The sequence below is a fragment of the Apus apus genome, chromosome 1 (assembly GCF_020740795.1).
Source record: "Apus apus isolate bApuApu2 chromosome 1, bApuApu2.pri.cur, whole genome shotgun sequence".
In the NCBI taxonomy this organism is placed as follows: Eukaryota; Metazoa; Chordata; class Aves; order Apodiformes; family Apodidae; genus Apus; species Apus apus.
In genome coordinates, this window is record NC_067282.1 from 147,034,287 (window position 1) to 147,051,863 (window position 17,577).

The window sequence follows — 17,577 nt, forward strand, 5'->3', positions numbered from 1 at the left end:
GATCTTGGCAAGGACACTGGGAATTGCTGCAGAGTCTTTCAAAGTGACATTATGAGAGAATCTTGGTTCTCTGGGACCTTTTATCGCGTGGAACATTATATGAAATATTCTTTGTGAAGGGCCAAAGTAAAATGTTATCAAAGCAGCCTAACAATGTTATATGTCCACTGGCTGCCCACTTGGCCCAGTAGGAAATAAGCTATGCATGGGGCAGGAGAAAGTAGGTCTGCAAGTGCAGCACAGAAGCAAATGTTAAAATAGGTCAGATGGTAACAGAATGTCACATAGGAAGGCATAAGCTGTTAAATATTAAATGATTTGTATGTATTAAATTTTAGACATGAAATTATTGTTGCAGAGGGAATGGTTTCAAACTGAAAGAGGGTAGTTTTGCATTAGATATTAACATGAAATTCCTTACTGTGAGGGTTATAAGACACTGGAACAGGTTGCCCAGGGAAGTTGTGGATGCCCCCTCCCTGGAAGTGTTCAAAGCCAGTTTGAATGGGGCTGAGAGCAACCTGGTCGAGTGGGAGGTGTCCCTGCCCATGCAGGGGGGTTGGAACTAGATGATCTTTAAAGTCACTTCCAACCCAGACCATTCTATGATTCTATGATTTTTCTAGGAAAACAATTTAAATTCTGATTTTTGAAGCAGTGTATTGCAAACTAGGACGACTTGAAGTACCTAAACTTAATATTACTATAGACCAAATTTTTCTCCCATGTCGATGACATTTTGTTTGCTTTTATACAGTAGCCAACACAACTGGATTTTCATTAACAGTGAAGAACAGAATCAAGTTTGTGAAACTACAATAATTTTCTTTAAACAAGTACAGTTTGTTAGCCCTCAATAGCTCCTGATACACCTTTGATACACCACTGTGTATATACATACAGGACTGCTCTGGGTGTTATGTTCAGAGTATTTTCCCGTCCAATGCTTCTTTTGAGCTTGCTTTTGTTAGTGGATTTCTGCAAGCAGCTGTTCATATGATTCCCTCTGGCTGGCATCCCCCAAAACCCCACAAGTCGTTCTTGCCTACCTCCTCCTGCCTTGGAGGAGTCGGAGCAGTGGACTGCTCTGAGGTCAGAGGACAAGGAGGTGTTGCTTGCAATGCTACAGCTGCCATGCAGGCAGCCTTGCATATTTAACTGTAAAGTCTCTGCTGGATTAAAAAGGCTCCAGGTGAGGAGAGCATAATCAATAATTACAAATATGAAAAGAGGTGCCTTCTCTTGCTTTCCTACTTTTTTCCCTGTTCCTTCTGTTCCTACAGGACATGAAGCATCAGAAACCCCCAGATGATTGTTCATGCATTTACATTTTCATTTGCTTGCTTCCTAGTGAGATTGTTCAGCTTTTGGGAGGGGCAGCTATCAAAGATGTACCAGCATTGCCATTGTGTTTTATTGTTCAGGTCCATTTTTCCCTGTGAATGCAAGTGGGAGTTTTTCAGTGGGTTGGTTTTGTGGTTTTGCTTTCTCTTTCTTCTAAGCATTTATAACCCTTTTATTGTCAATCTTCAGTCATTTTTGACAGATCAATATATTTACTTCATCACTGGTTCATCCTGAAGTTTTGCTTGGGTTTTTTTTGTTGGTTTTTTTTTTTGGCTTTGTTTATAGGGGTTATGAATAGATTCAGTGGGTTGTATCTCTGCAATACTTCTGTTGTTGAGTGAAGATCAAGTCGCTTGATCTTGCCCCTGAACCTGTATCTTTGGAAGAATATGAAGTGTTTGCATCTCTTGTTTTCCCTTTTTCCTAAGTAGATTGTGCAAATAAAAATGCAATTTTTGGCTCAAAAATCACCTTGTTAAAAATTCTAAGTTTGACTGCTGGTGTTTCTTATATGCTTGAGTGTTTGGATGGAAGGGCTCTAGAAAACTGCCCCAGCAGACTCCAGAGATCCAAAGGGCTTGGGGAGTAACATAGCAAAGCACTGTTGGATGATTACATGTTCTCAAATGACTCAGAAGTGAGGCAGGTCCATGGGAGTGCTGAGGTCTTTAGCCAAGTGGCTACAACCAAGACAAAGAGAAGCTGTTCTTGAGCCTACATCTTGCTTGTGTCTCTGGGCAGCTGGATGTGGGCCCAGGACAGTTGTTTGATGCAGGTGTGAAGAGATCTCAAATATGTGCAATGTGCACATGGGAATTAGGTCCCAGCATTAGTGTGATACGCTGCGCCCTGGCTGGCCATCAGAAGAAGGAAATGGGTGAGCAGAACCTGTTGTTCCACGGTGAAAGGCTATGACTGAGGAAGAGGAGAGAGCTAAATGTACTCTTCAGTCCCCAGGGATTTGCATTGTTTAAGGATGCAGTGATGTACATGCAATTTGTTACACGATTACCTCCTTCTCCCCCACTAAAAAAAGGCAGCAGCAGCGAAAGAAGCATGTTTGTAACAACTGATAAAATGTTCAAGGTGGTAAATGGAAAATAGGTCAACTAGGTAGTGTGACCGTTTGAAACATGATGTTTGTCTCATGACTGCACGTTAAATGTTGGAAAAAATCCCCGATTGTGCATGGACTTCAGTGAGGTTTAATAATTTTAACCAGGAGAGCACATTAGCTTTTGGTAGGATGTTATTCCTATACTTGCCTTACCAGAGCTGTATGCATCCTGTTTTTCAGGACGTCCATTTTAGGCTGAAATAGTTTGCCATGTGATGAAAGCTGTGACTCAACTACTTCTCAGCAATGTGTTGTCCATTTGTAACACCAGATTTTCCTGGAAGTCATTACTTTAAAGTGCCACTGTCAGCTGAACACATCCCTTCTGCTCCTCTTGTCCTTTGTGGCGCAGATTTGCCCGTTGCTGTTAGCAAGGATGTTATCACTGATGCACAAGCTATCAGGTTTTTCCATTTTTTTCTTTCTTTTCTACCTCTGTTGAATTGCAGTTTCCTTTGTCTTCTGTATGGTGCACTGAAAGAGGTTAGGAAATTTATCATGGTTATTTTTAATGGGTTTTTAAAGTCCGGCACAACACAGGTTGAATTGATTCAAGAAAATTTCCTGGAGCTGAAATGTTTTTTACTATTAAAAATATTTTTATCATTGCAGTTTTTCTGTAAGAAAATACATCTATTTTTTCCCTCTAGTCATACAACAAAGCCCAGCCTTCTAATGTTTCCACATGGTCAGATATTAGCCATTTCCCAAGATAATTTAGTTTGGTCATGTGCACGGCTAGCATTTTTATTGTAAAGAATTCTTCTAGTGGTCTCGTGATAAACACATAAAGCGCTGGGAAATGACTTTTATTTGGCTTAGTGTGCATTTAATAATGCATTAACAAAATTAAATGATTTTGCATGTATGTGTGTAGATCTTAAGAATGTATAGAAAAAGTATGCATTACCACAGGTATGCAAGGATTTAAAAAAATGAATCTTCCCTGTGTGCATTTTGTGTGCTGTAGCATAATAAAGTACATTCCCAGGAGCTCAGTAGGTGGTTGCTATCCTTTTTTCCTTTGTTTCAACACATTTTTTTAAGGCAGGTAGGGAAAGAAAAGCAAGTCCCAAGGCCTGTCCCCCTCGTGGCCAGTCTGGAAAACCTTTTTCTGCCTGCGTAAGGCTCTCCAGTGTTGGCTGAGATCTGTGTCTTTATTGCACACAAACCAGATAAATGGGTTGCCCATTGCTGCTTCTGAAACCCTGCTTTCGTTTGCTTAAACTTCAGATATCTTCAGAGTGGTAGCATGACCAAGAAAAAGTGTGTTGTTTCTTATTCAACAAAATGATGTATGCATGTGTAGTTATGCAAAACTCATTTTGGCTTATTAAACATGATGAAATGAATATGTAAAAAAATCAGTATATTGACTTCTCTCTATTATTGAGGAATTAAAAATATTCTAGTATTAAGCCACTATTATTTCAGAAATGCATACATCAGTGTTAACATAAAGAAAGCGAAGGAATAAAAAGGGGGTGGTGTGCAATATATTGTAAGTCTCATTGATTTAAGGTCAAAATGCCAGTAAGAAGGAGTAGACTGAAATAAAATTATGTATATGTTTATTTCGAACAAATGCAGAAATAAAGTATTGTAATGTCCACCACTGCGGATCATATTTACAGGAGGCAGATGAGCTGTCTTGCCTATAAAGAATACAAAGATGAAGTGCAGAATTAAACCAAACAGAAACAGGCTACTGATTTTGAATACCTCTGTTCTGAATGCCTCTTTTGAAGAGGACATGACTTTTCAGCAGAAAGAGATATACTAAATGTTTTTTGAAAGCCTTTTCTTTCATTTAGGGCTAAAATAGCTAACCAAAATTGGAGTTGTGAAAAACCCTAGTCATATTGAGTCCTGGCCATGATATGTAAGATATATATGAGATGAAGGTTGCAAAAGTGCAGATGTAGAAATGGCTTTTCTGTGTGCCCTGATCTTAGGTCTCAGGGAGGACAAATAATAAACCCCTCAGTACTATCATGGTCAGAAATGCTTTGTGAGAGGCAGAAGTCAGATCACACAGGTTTTGGTTTAGTCATCTTGAAGCCAGTTTGCATATGCAAAGTTTAGTGATAGGCATGTAAATAGCAACTTTGTTACACTTGTGTTTTTATTATAGTCAACCTATTTTCTAGGATGCCGTATGTTGTGATGTTGTAGTATCGCAAATTGTACCTGAATCCTTTGACCTCCTTCCTATGTAGTTTTTTCTTCTTTTTGTCCCCAGTCCCTAAATTTTCCTTGGAGCCTGCAACATGGCACACATGCTCTCCTGCTTCCTGGGATACTGAGGATCCTCCCTGGTTTCACAGCCACCACCTATCTGGACGGGTCTCTCCTGCTTTGCTAGATAGCAGCCCTGTGCTGCACACCCCTCTTCTACGTGTTCTCTCAGCTGTATTATTCGATGTAGCATCACAGCCATATTCCTCATCTTCTTCAAGTGCATTGCTGTGCCTCCATTTATCTTGTACAAAATGGCTGTAGCCCTGCCAGAGTAATACTGCCTGTTGTTTCCCAGAAATTGCTTACCTGTCTGTCAAGAGAAGCTGCTTAGAGCTGCTGACTAGAAATCAGGATAAGTACTCAGCAGATCCCTCTCCCTCCCTTACAGGAAGGAAAAAAAAGGAGAAAAGGGTGCCCTTGTTGAGCCTGAGTAACATTGTTTGCTTATCCTCCTCAGCCATCCTGTAGCCTTTTTTTTTTTTTTTACTGCACTGATAAAAATAGGTAGCACTGTTGAATATAAACAACAGACTCACACAAATCCATACAAATGAACACTGTGTAGATGGTAGAAAGTTTACTTCGGAGACACAGAAAGTTTGCTATCTCTCGGATGTAGCCATCTGTAGAAATAGTAATCCAGTGTTCAGGAAACAGTAACCTAAAGGTTTTTCTCGGAGGTGTATGGCAGAGCTGTACTTTGGAAGTGAATTAGGTGTAAAGAGCCTGAGATGAGGCTGCTCTCACACCACATCTCACAAAGCCACAGGAAAGCTGGGCACAGAAATATGCTGAAACCCACAGGAAGTGTCTGCTGCACCATCACATGAGGTCAGTCAGGCATACTGTGCTTTAATGAGAGCAGACAAAACAAGCTTTGGTGAAAATGTCACAGTCTAAACTTGGGTAACAAAACACAGACTAATACAGTCCAAGCTTGGTGGGAAACCCCACGGGAAAATCTTTAGAAACCACCTTCTGCGATTTTGCCGAGGTGAAGAGCTGCGTGTGCTTCCAGTGTCTCCCAGTAGCAGTAGCACCGCACACCGAGGTGGGAGGAGGGACTGGTTTCTTGTTAATATCGCAGTGCCTCTCATTTTCAGTAGCATCCTATAAAACTGTTACCCTATTTACAGCCTTCATCTCGCATTAATGAAGTGGAATACTGATGCAGCTAATCAGCGCTAGGGGTATGATGCAAGCACGCAAAGTGGCGGTGGTGGCAATCATCTTAGCCCAGTTACCAGGATAAAAATAACCCCTGCCAGCCATGGGAAGCAGCAGCTCCCCAGTTGCAAAGGAGCACAGCCCGGGACCTCATTGCTCTGCATGGTCCTGGTGCTGGCTTCTCCTGCAGCCCATCAGAGCAAGAAAAGAAATAACTGTTATTCCTGTCCATCCTCTTTGCTGCTTCTTTTCCCAACCTCTGGACATGGGCATGAGTTTATAGAATCATAGAATATGCTGAGTTGGAAGGGACCCATCAGGATCATCAAGTCCAATTCCTGTCCCTGTGTAGGGCACCCCTAGAATCACACCATGTGCCTGAGAGCATCATCCAAATGCTTCTTGAGCTCAGGTGGGCTTGGTGCTGTGACAGTTTTTGTGCCTGCAATTGGATCTGGACTCAGATTTGCTCAGGAAACCAAATGGACGTAGATTGCCAAATATGCTTGTATAATTCAGAGGGGCTGGTTTGGTGTTTTTTTGGTGGGTTGGTTGGGTGTGTCTGTCCTGTCCCCCCTCCCCTCTCCCCATGCCCCCACCCATCCCTTCCCTTCATGGCACTTTGTGAGCTTAATTTAATCCCTGTCATTCCTTATATGTGGGTAAATGTCATCTACTTCATTTCATGAATGAATTAACACAGCCATTGCAGAGTCTGCATCTTCTGCACTGCTCACTTGGAAGGGGGAAGGGATTAGTAAATGCGTGTGATACCCTTAAGTTGTTAAGCCCTAGCTGAGGTTAGAGATGTCCAGAAACAGATCTTGCTTGCTTGCCCTAGTGTAAGGGCCTTGTAATGGCCCCAGTCAGCTCTCCTTCTCCTTATTGTCAACCCTAAATATATTACTTTCATACCACAAATCACTTACTGCACCTGACAAGGGAGAAGCTCCTTTAAAAATAGCTGTGCTTTCAGTGGTGGAGAAAATAGAAATAATCCCGGAATTTTCTTCCTTTTTTGATACTTCCTTAAGCATGCCAGAAAGCAGAAGTCTTTTGGCAAGGTGCGAGTCTGAGATAGTGCAGATGTTCTTGGTATGCAGAAGATAGTATTTTTAATCCTGGGTATGTGGACAAAGAGGTGGATTCATGGCAATAGAGAGCAGCACTGAAAGTGTGTGTGAGCATCTGGGCATCTTGTTACATGATATTTTTAATACAGTCAAGAATTAAATTAATAGTTCTTTGCACGTATTTTAAAGCTTTCAAAATATGAAAAGAAGCATAGTTCATTGAAAAAGGAAGTGAGGAGACATTTATTCCTGGATAGAAAACACTGTGGCCATGTTGTTTTTCAAGAATTTACACAATGGATTGGTTTAGTCTCCAGCTGAGGTGTGTTTGTTGGCAGAGCTGTGCTTTGAAACTTTTTGCCTGGGACTGCTCAGTGCTACCAAGGCTTTATTTTCATGTGCAGTAAGTTCACCTGTTTCTAGGATGTTGTGGGTTTTGATTGTATTGGCATGTTTTTTTGTCGGTTGGTTGTAATTTTTTATTTTTGTTTTTCTTAAGTGGTAAGGTGCATTTCTCCGTACTCAAATTGTCAGTGCCTTATAAAAATAGTCCAGGAAGGCACCCTGCCAGCTAGAGTCACAGCCTGGGACAGAGGACAAACGGCATGGGAGTTAGCTCCTGGCTTTCCAGCAGACCTCCCCCTGCCAGAAGATAATCTATGTGTGCCTCTGTACCTGCTTGTGCCCCAGTCCCTCAGCTGGAAAATGGAGGATGTTGTTTGTTTTCCCCACTGTTTGTTGCTCCAGGTTATTTAAATGGTAGACTCCACAGGCTTAGAATAAGCCTTGTACTTATGTATAACTCAGTTCCGAATTAGGGCCTGGGGACCTTGGAGGCCTCTAGCTGCTAATACGACACAAATAATAATGGGATTCATGATAACTGGCAATTTTTAGTTCTTTCCTTAACTTTCCTTTCAGCCCAAAGTAACCCTTTCTGTGAAGATTTTGTTCGGGCTTTGCAGCTGTTCATTATTTATCACTTAGTCCTACGAAGTCTGAATTGCCTGCAAGAGTTGGGATAGAACAGTGCTCATGACAAATCAATTTGCTGACCTCTGAAATAATTAAGAAATTAACTCCAGGCTTGTGTCCTAATTTAAAGAAGCAGCACACTATTTGTTTTTTCCATTTCCCTGCCTGCAATGAATGTGTGTCTCTCAAAAAAAGAGGCAGAGTGATCAAGAACTTTTCTTAATGGAAATGTCTCCTAAGAAAATTAGCCTTTCCCCGTGCACCCCCTGTATCTCTGTATTTTTGCATACCTCCTTATTTATTTATTTTATTTTTTAGGTTTTTTGTTTGCTCTTCCCTGAGGAACATTAAAATAATAACATTTTCTATTTTTATATTTAGCTTTCCAGATGATCTTTGTGTACCTTGCTAGCCTGCAGCACAGAAAACAAAGCTTTGTTTATTGCCTAGCAGCATATACATATTTTGTGATTAATGTGATGTGTTTGTAATACATGGGACTGATAATAGATAGGGAGATCAAAGTCTTCCGTGACTTGACAGCAGCACTATAAACAAGGTGAAAGGGCTGCAGGTGTTTCCCACACAGGTGTTTTACAAAAACACATGGTCCTTTGCCATGATGTACAGCATGTGCACTCCATTTCTTCCTGTGCAGCAAGGCAATGTTGCTCTAGGTTTTGCTCAGAGAGCACATCCATGGCTCAGGACCTGGTGGGACACTGTCAGCAGCAGATGACTGTGCAGTGTGACCAGAATGATCTTGCAGAAAAAATGATACAAAATCAGTCCTTCAAATGAAAACCAGCTGATTGACCTGCTACATCACCTGAGAAGAGAAATGTGTGTTTCTGGGCATCCCTGGCAATTGTTGGAAAGGGAGAATGTGTGCTTGGTGTTGTAGGAGGGACTGGGCAGTCCAACATACCTCTCATCTCACTGCTTCTACCCTGGCTCGTGGTTGGACTTGGCAGCTCATCTATCAGGCATCTCTTACCTTCATGGGGTAAATTCTGTAGCCATGGCCACGGCAGGCACTAGGTGCAGGTTGAGACACTTGGCTCACATCTCTGCAGAAAGCAGTGGTGGGGCACATGCCAATCAGCAGAAATCGTTGATATAATGCTGCTTACTCTTGCCAAGAAAAGAGGCATTTACTAAAAGACCATGTATTTGTAAAGAGAAGCACAACCTCCTGAGTGAAACCCAAACACGAGGCAGAAGTCTCTGTCCCTGTCATTAGTTGCCTTAAGAGTGGTTCTTGTCCTCTCTTACAAACCAAACTGCTACAGTTGAAGGTGTTCAGCCACCATGTTGCGTGTTCATAGCCTCTTCAGTTATTAAAGCACTCTGAATGCAGGTTGACTTCCTTAGCTCAATATACTAAAATACAGCCAGTCCCTTGACCTGTGAGACCTTTGGAAATCATGCTGGAAGGCACCCTGCTGTTTCCGTAACTTGTGGGAGTAAATCCGTGTCTTCCATTGAGCACATCTGAAAAACTTTTTTCCTGGTCGTCCTGAGGATGGTGCAGCACAGGTCTGCCCACTTCTACACCAGCAGCCCACTGTGGCAATGGCTCATCATCCATACTTTCATCTTCTGGAGAAAGCTAATGCTGTCCTTATGCTGTTGGTGTATTGGTACCAGGTCTTTCCTGTCTCACCTTCCAATGGAGCTAAAGCTGCTTGTTTAAAAAAGTGGTTTTTTTCTTCTATTTTGGAGGGCTGCAGTCTAAGGTGAAGTTTCGTAGCAATTGCCCTCATGTCATTACTTATATAACTGAGGCCTCATCTACATTTGAAAATTACACCTGTGCACAGGTCATGAGCTTTATTTTTGCTGGTATGGCAGTGGTCCAACAGATTGCCATGTGGACAGATTTGCATCTCTCCAAAGTTGCTGTACTACATCCACATGTTCTTGTTTTTGTGCTAGATAATCATAAGAGTTTGTATTACACCCTAAATACTTTACATGAAAATATTACAAAGGATTGGGTCAAGCAGTGTAATGGTGCTCTACCACTGCAGTTAAAGGTAGGATTTCTGTGTGTGGACAAGATTAACCTAGATAAAGTTAGTAAAAAGTGCTGTCCTAAATTATTCATTAATCCATTTGTAATGCACTTGCCAGGAGGTTTTTGTTTCTCTCAAACTCTTATTTATTAAAATCTGACAAGAATATCGGGTTTTGTTCAATAATAAATCTATGTGAGGCTGGTGATACCCTCGTGTAGTAATACAGAATCAAAATGAAGTTACATGGCAGGGTTGAATATGTTATTTACTCAGGAAGAATAGATCATTGATCGGTAGGATTTTATCTTTTACTTGCCATTTTGAAACAAGTTTTTTTTAAAGAAATATCTAGTTGGGAGATATCTTTTCAGTTTGTGACCAAGGCCTTGACCCTGCAAAGGATTTTAAATGTGTTAAAACTTAGTTAAGCATATTTCTGGTGGCTTTTCAGGTTCTGGACCTGTGTTAGCCAAACAAAATTGCTCAGACGATCTTGTTTCATACTTACCTGTTCTTGTCCCTTTTCCTTAACTTCGGGGGAAGGGTACGGGAGTCATGCTCCCAGCCTCTGGAATTTGGCTTCCATAGCATGTCCATACACACTCTCTTCTTGTGTCCTAGAAATGGTTAGAAATATTATACACAGGAAGTAGGAGAATGGAAACAAAAAGGAGAGAGATTTTACTGTTTGGGATACAGAAAAGATGCTGGTCTGAGTGTGTTTACAGCACTCAATTCTTAAAAGCAGGCAGAACTTTGCTTAAAAAGCAGTTTAAGATAATTTTTCCAGTATTTTTAGTGTATTAATTTTGGGATATTTTTTCCCCCCTTCTTTCTCCTTCTCTGCCCTTATTTGTAACTGGATAAGGAAAGGGAAAACAGGTGCCTTTAGACAGAAAGTTAAAGAAGAGTAAATGAAAAAGAAAGGGCTTAGCTGTGGAAGCAGAACTGGGAGTTCGGGTGACTGGTCTGAGTTGGAGGATGATGAATAGATTTGTTTGCATAAGCTTGGCTTGTGAGTCACTTTCTCATAAAGGCAGCCTGAGTAGGAGATGCTCCTGTCCCAAATTCCAGTCCTGAATGCTTTCAAGCACAAAGTGCACTGTGACATAAGGACTCTGACTGCAAGTACTGTCTGTTATTCTAGTGTACCAGAGCTGGAGATCTGCAGCTTCGTAAGTTGGAAACAAATTAGAAGTCTCTCTCACACACACATACATGTGCTTTGCATGATGTATCACACGGTGCCTCTTCATGGTTAGGGTTAAGCTATCTAAGTAGACATAATTAGCTTCTGATTCAGATTTGGAATCTATTATTAGGGATTTGGTCCCTGTCAAAAGCTCTGTGTTTGAAGACCATCAGTGATTAACTATTAAATGAGACAAGGAACTTTATAAACTTGTAGAGGGGGAGAAAAGCAAGATGGGAGTGTGAGAGTTCAGTATTCATAGTGGATCATCCTGAATAGGTTCAAAGCAGCACGTGTCTTCACCTTGGGAGCTTGCTTTGCCCCTCTAATGCCAGAGAAATATAGAAAGTACATGCCAAACAGGCATGTAGGGTGTTATCCCCCTTTGCCAAAGACTAAGATCAAAGTGCTCTTTAAAGTGAGGCTTCAGCTGTTTCTTATGCACCTATTAGCATTCTGAAGAAAAGTCTGGCCATTAACAGACATCTACTTTGCTGTGACTTAGAAAACTGGGAGAGGTGAAAAGCATTTATTTTTACAAAATGTACCACCTGTGTCTAAGGTTCAAGTGGAGCCTGTGGGTTGGATTTGAGAAATCACAATTCCCTCTTGAAAGCCACCAGAGAAGAAGAGATCTCTTCCTTCCAGAAGAAAATAATTTTCTTGTTCTTCTCTGCCATTTGGTTGTTATGAGTTTTGGTGGTACAGGTGTCAAGGTGGACTGTCAAAACTTGCTTTGGAATCAAGATGTTTGTCTGACTTGTTTGCCCCTGGTGAAATCAGTGCTGTTGCAGTTTCATTGCCATGGGAACCTCCAGTTGCTAAATTTAATTCAGCCCAGGGTTTGCTTGTCTGTTCTGTTGCTGCAATGTAGACAGGTGATAAGCAATATATTGATACCAAGCTCTATCATATCAAAGTGATTACACTATTGCAGCATCTGTAGCATTGTTCTGCTCTGAGCTACCTGGCCCTCCTGTGCCTGCCTTCAGCCTTCTCTACCTCTCTCCTGGCACACCAGCTGCATAGTCTTTCTGGTCCAGCAGTCTGAAAAAGTAGGGACTGCAGGCAACATCTGCTTGCTGATGCTTCTCTTCCTTCCCCCTGAAGAGGAGCCAAGCATGGGTCACCTCTGGACCTTGTGGGGAAATGATGCTGGAGAATGCTGCATCCCTAGGAGTTGTGGGGTGGGGGTGGGTCCCAGTACCTCTGTAGCATCCACAATGGTGTGAAGTCCCCCAGGGACAAACCCAGGCTCCAAAGATAAGTGAGAGATAAGGGCTGTACAAGCAGAGAGTGAGAGACCCCTATCATCCAGTCTTCTGAAGTTTTATTAATTTATTTATACATGGTGGACTTTTTTATTTTTTTACTTTTTTTTTTTTTTTCACATTGATGTTCTGTAAGATTCAGGTTGTACCTGCTGGACGGTTTTGTTTGTGGTAATGCAGAGCCCAAGGTGTACTGGGTTCCAGATGTTAGTACAAGTGGTGGAAATGTGCCTTTACTGCCTCCATACTGGGGGGACTTCTGGAAAGGCTTATTGCAGGTAGGGCTTTGCCATGGAAAGGCATTTAATGTTGATAACTGCAGGATAATAAATGTAATAGGTCTTTCATTATTCTTTGGGTTGTTGGTTACTGCTGTTTTGCCCCTCTGTAGTTTGGTTTAGTGGTGCTACTTTGTAGTCACTTTGTGCAGGGTTCACAGTAAGCACAGTGTGTAAACATGGATGTTGAAAAGTTGGCTGAGTATCAATTAATCAGTAGAAGGTTTTAAGCTGTTTCCTTTAAATTCTAGGTCTACACATCTTAATGTAATAGATGAGAGGGATGAGGGTAGATACTACATTACCCAAGGGAATATCTTTTCTGATGTTTGTTCATGGCAATTGTTTTCAAACCAACAGAGGTATTTTAAGGAAAGTGAAAGTTCTCTGGTTGACATTCTCTGCTGAAATGACTCTCTACTTTCTTCCTAGGTACTACATTGGTCGCCAGATGTTTGTGGTGGTCTCCACACCAGACATGATCAAGCAAATCTTAGTGACAGACTTCAGTAACTTCACCAACAGAACTGTAAGTAGATAGAAAGACTGGGTTTGTGGATGGAGGTAGTACTGTTAATTTGAGCTCAGACCAAAGAGATACAATGCCCTTGTGACTGAAGTACCAGATGGATTCTGAAGAGAAAGGCTTTCAGTATCCAGTTCTGCCACTGACCTCCTGTGAAATTCCAGAAAAATCACTTTCTTCCTTGGCTTTCACTCTGTGATAAGGGGGCAGTGTTACCTGCTTTCTCCCACCCGTGGTCTGTTTTATGGTTTCAGACTTTCTATGGTGGGAGGAGGCTGCCTGGCACAGGGACATGCCTCCTGCAGCTAACGTGTGTTGCTTTGTCATACTTATCACTCTGAAAACAACAAATAGTAAAGAATGAATTTGGGGTTAGCAAGGACATATACATGTGCTGCTGGTTATTTATTTTACTTAGCTATATACACATAAACATAAAAAAGCTCTTCTTCAAGTACTGGTTAGAACAAATAATGAGGGAGGAATGGCCAGAGGGATAATAAATATTTCCAGCAGTTCCTCAGCATTTTACAAGGAAACCCTGTCACTGTGACTACACGCTGCCTCAGTGCCACCCATTCCTGGCTTCCTCCTGGCCCCTTTGTATGCTCAAACCTTCTCAAATGAACTCACATGTATTCAGGAGGGTTGTTTGTACCCTCAGGGAAAATTTCATCTCTGATCAGCTGTCTGTCTCCTCTGCCCCTCTGATCCTCTTTGCAACCAGACAGTCTGTTTGCAGACTGTTTGTCTCCTTTGCTTCCTTCTTTTGGTACAGAAGGTTTATCTTGTGACTACCTATATCTTATTTAACAACCACTTGTACCAGTCACTCTCCATTTTCCCTGTATCTCATATCTGAATGGAAGAATCTCAGTGTGCAAGCTTCTTAGGCTGAAGTTATTGTATGTGGCAAGGGTCTTTTCCCCATTTTCTCTATATTTGAAGGAATTTTCCACCCCCATACAGGAAACCTGTTTCTTCCTGTCTGTAACTTTCTCATGCTTTTCTCCTGTATATTTGACAGGAATAGACTGTACTCACTATCCATAGCAGTAACTGGTGCCCAAATAACACCTCCCTGAAATTAGACAGCATTCCTTTGAGGGTACATTCAGATATTAATTCTGCTCTTAATTTTAGTCAGTCTTATCATTTTAATATATCTGTCTGTGCATTGTCATCCTTCTTATTGGCAATTTTTTCTTTCTCTGTAGGCTTTTATAGCCAGAAATTTCTCTCTCTTTCTTCTGGTTGTACACCTTTCTGTCGTGGTCTGTAATATTTGTGTTCCTCTCTAAAATTCATGTAGGACAGGTCACTATAGCCAGTCTCTTTCTTTCTTTTTTTTTTCTTCATCAGGGATCTGCTAGGTATAGCTGTCTGTGTAGGTTCATATCTTGCCCTTGTCACTTGACTAACTCCTAAACTATTTGTGGCTCTTCTCCACAACATCCTGCTTTATGGATGAGGAACTGAGGCACAGACTGAGTGACATTCCCACCACTAAGCCTGTAGCAGATGAGAAAATTCAACTCCTAGCCTTCTCTTTAGCAAAATGAATAGTTTCCCCCCTGTGCCCTGTTGCTATTTCTGGCTTGCTTAATGCCCATGAGTCTAATTCAAGTAAGCTTGCTTCATCTTATATGCTTTTATCTGCTTGTTCTATGGTCTTCTCACACAGCTGCAATCTTTGAGCATTGTTATTTCTCACTTTCCACTTTGTTGCTCCCTGTTCCAGCCATTTTTTTTCACATAGGGAAGATAAACAGCCTTCTGTTTCTGGGTCCTTCATTGTCTAACCTGGAGATCTTTTTACCCTCTTGAATTTTCACACTGGAAGTTTGCTCACCTCTTTAATTCACAATCAGCTCTCTCAGTGAAGTGTTGGCTATGCTGTATGCGAGTGATTCTGTATGAAAATAAATAGTGCTGGATGATATGGGATGGAGACCAGTGGAATTTATTCAGATGTGATGTTGTTTGTATGCGAGTAATAGTTGAAAGGTAAGAGTGAGAAAAGCACTTTCTTTTTTTCTCATATTGACTGAATAAATGTTATTTTAAGACTTTTAATAGGGTTACTGTTTGTATGCTTTAAAATTACTCAATGCAAACTTCTCTACTTTAAGTGAGGGTTTCTATTTGCCAGTGGAGAATTCAAAAAGCAAAATAGATCCTCCTACCTTATTTTACACATTCGTTTCCCAAATAGTCTACTGAGAAATGGTTATAGAATGGACTTCAGAGTCTGTGCTGTTCACAAAGCCAGGCTAGTATCTTTCAGTCCAGACATGGTACACACTTATTATTTCAATCCAAAGCATTTTTTTAGCTTAAGAGTGTCAGCCTTTAAGGGTGAGAAGGAGAACAAAGAGAGTAAGACCACTGGGTTTGAACAGACCTTGGGAAAACCCACTGTGCTGTGCTTTTCTTCCACACCTCCTCATATGCATTTTTGTGCTGGTTTTGACTGGAGTTGAGTTACTTTTCTTCATACTGATAGTGTGGGGGCATTTTTTGGATTTGTGCTGAGAATAGTATTGATAATGCAGAGATGTTTTTGTTATTGCTGAGCAGTCCTTACACAGCGTCAGACAGACCTTTTCTGCCTCTCACACCACCCCTCCAGTGAGTGGGCTAGGGATGCACAAGAATTTGGGAGGGAACACAACTGGGACAGCTGACCCCAACTGGACAAAAAGGATGTCCCACACCATATGGCATTATACTCAGTAATAAAAATAAGGAGGAAGCTGGCAGGGTGACAGCAAGGTTGGCTGCTCAGGGACTGGCTGGGCATCAGTCAGTTGGTGATAAGCAATTGTTTTCATTTGCATCACTTGTCTTTCTTGGGTTTTGTTTATCTCTCTTTGTTATTTTCCTTTTTATGTCAGTTTTTAAAATGTTAGTAGTATTACTACTTTTATCAATATTATTTTTATTTTATTTCAGTTATTAAACTGTTCTTGTCTCAACTCACAAGTTTTCTGACTTTTACCCTTTCAATTCTCTTCCCCCCATCCTGCTGGTGGGGAAAATTAGCAAGTGCCTGTGTGGTGCTTGGTTGCCAACTGGAGTTACACCACAACAACTTCAAAAATCAAGATTTGTACCTCATCCACGAGAGGTGAAATACGAGTTATCTAACCCAGAATGCCACAAAGAGAGATTATTCACCACACTCAGTAGCAGTTGTAGCAATCATATGTTAACAAAGTGTCACTAAGTTGCAAGATGTGCAGGACTAATTCAAAAAAGTGAAGTGTATTAGGGGGTAGAAAAACTTTATATTCCATATTTATTTTACTGTTATTTGAATGTTTATATATATATATATACATGTAAAAGAGTAAAAAACAATGGGAAATAGAACTTGTGAACAGTTGCAAATAGTGGATGATGTAGTTGATAGACAGAAGAGGATAAGATGATGATTCAATGAACTCCAATCTTTTATTAAAGCTGTTTATAATGTTATGCCATGCCTTTGAGTGTCTGTAAGAAGAATTGACCTTGACCTGGGATTGTGCACTTACTGGCTGCTTGCTAGGAAGTAATCAGAAGACCTTTATGGGATAGGGGGGGGGTTTAAACAGCTGAGAGGACTCTTTTGGAAGAATCTTGGACTCACATGTAGAGAAACCTTGATCACTTTTACACTTCTCTCATATTGAACAGATCTGTTCACTCATTTTATGAACAAAGTAGATTTTGCATGTGAACAGAAGCCAAACTCCTGTTCATTTTTATGCCATTACATTTTCCTTTGATATTGTATATTTCACATCTTCACCATGAATAACTTTTTCATACTGCTGTAGAAAGCCTTTTAGGTTCCCTCGCCCTCTTCTGTTGTTTCTGAGTTGCTGATTAGTAATTTTGCAACAGAAAGGTATGGTGACTGGAGATCAAATATGTGTTAACGTTCACTTCCTTTTAGAGCAAGCAACTAAATGTTGCTTGCAGGGTGTTATTTGCCTGCATATAACAATATTTACTGTTAACTGTATAATCATAAGAAGGCAATAACAACATTCTACTTTCCCACTTAATTTTGACGTGATTAAGGTGAACATTGTAGCCATTTAAAGCCAAAAACATCTACTGTAACATACTTAAGGCATATGAAGGCTTTTCCCTATGTTTTTAATTACAGCTGAAAAAGAAAAGATGAAAATTAGCTTATAGACCTTCTGCCAAAAAATATGGAATTGATTTTCATTTAGGTTAACCATGGAAACCTCAGCCAGTATTGTAGGCAGGGCTGTGCTGCAGTAAATTATACCTTTTTCTCACAATTACCATAAGTTTTTTCTTGAAGAGAAGTTTTCTTTTAAGAACACTAAGACTGTTTTTAACTGCATTA

At 40.8% G+C, this 17,577-nt stretch overlaps 1 protein-coding gene across 3 annotated transcripts in view; it reads left to right on the forward strand.

Annotated features, from left to right (window-relative positions):
* TBXAS1 (thromboxane A synthase 1) overlaps positions 1-17,577 on the forward strand; it is a 256,201-nt gene that overhangs the window by 107,447 nt on the left and 131,177 nt on the right. For all 3 annotated transcript variants that reach the window (XM_051644014.1, XM_051644015.1, XM_051644016.1), the window contains one exon: positions 13,115-13,211. In XM_051644014.1, the coding sequence (XP_051499974.1) occupies positions 13,115-13,211 (97 nt within the window). The remainder of the gene's footprint in view (positions 1-13,114; positions 13,212-17,577) is intronic.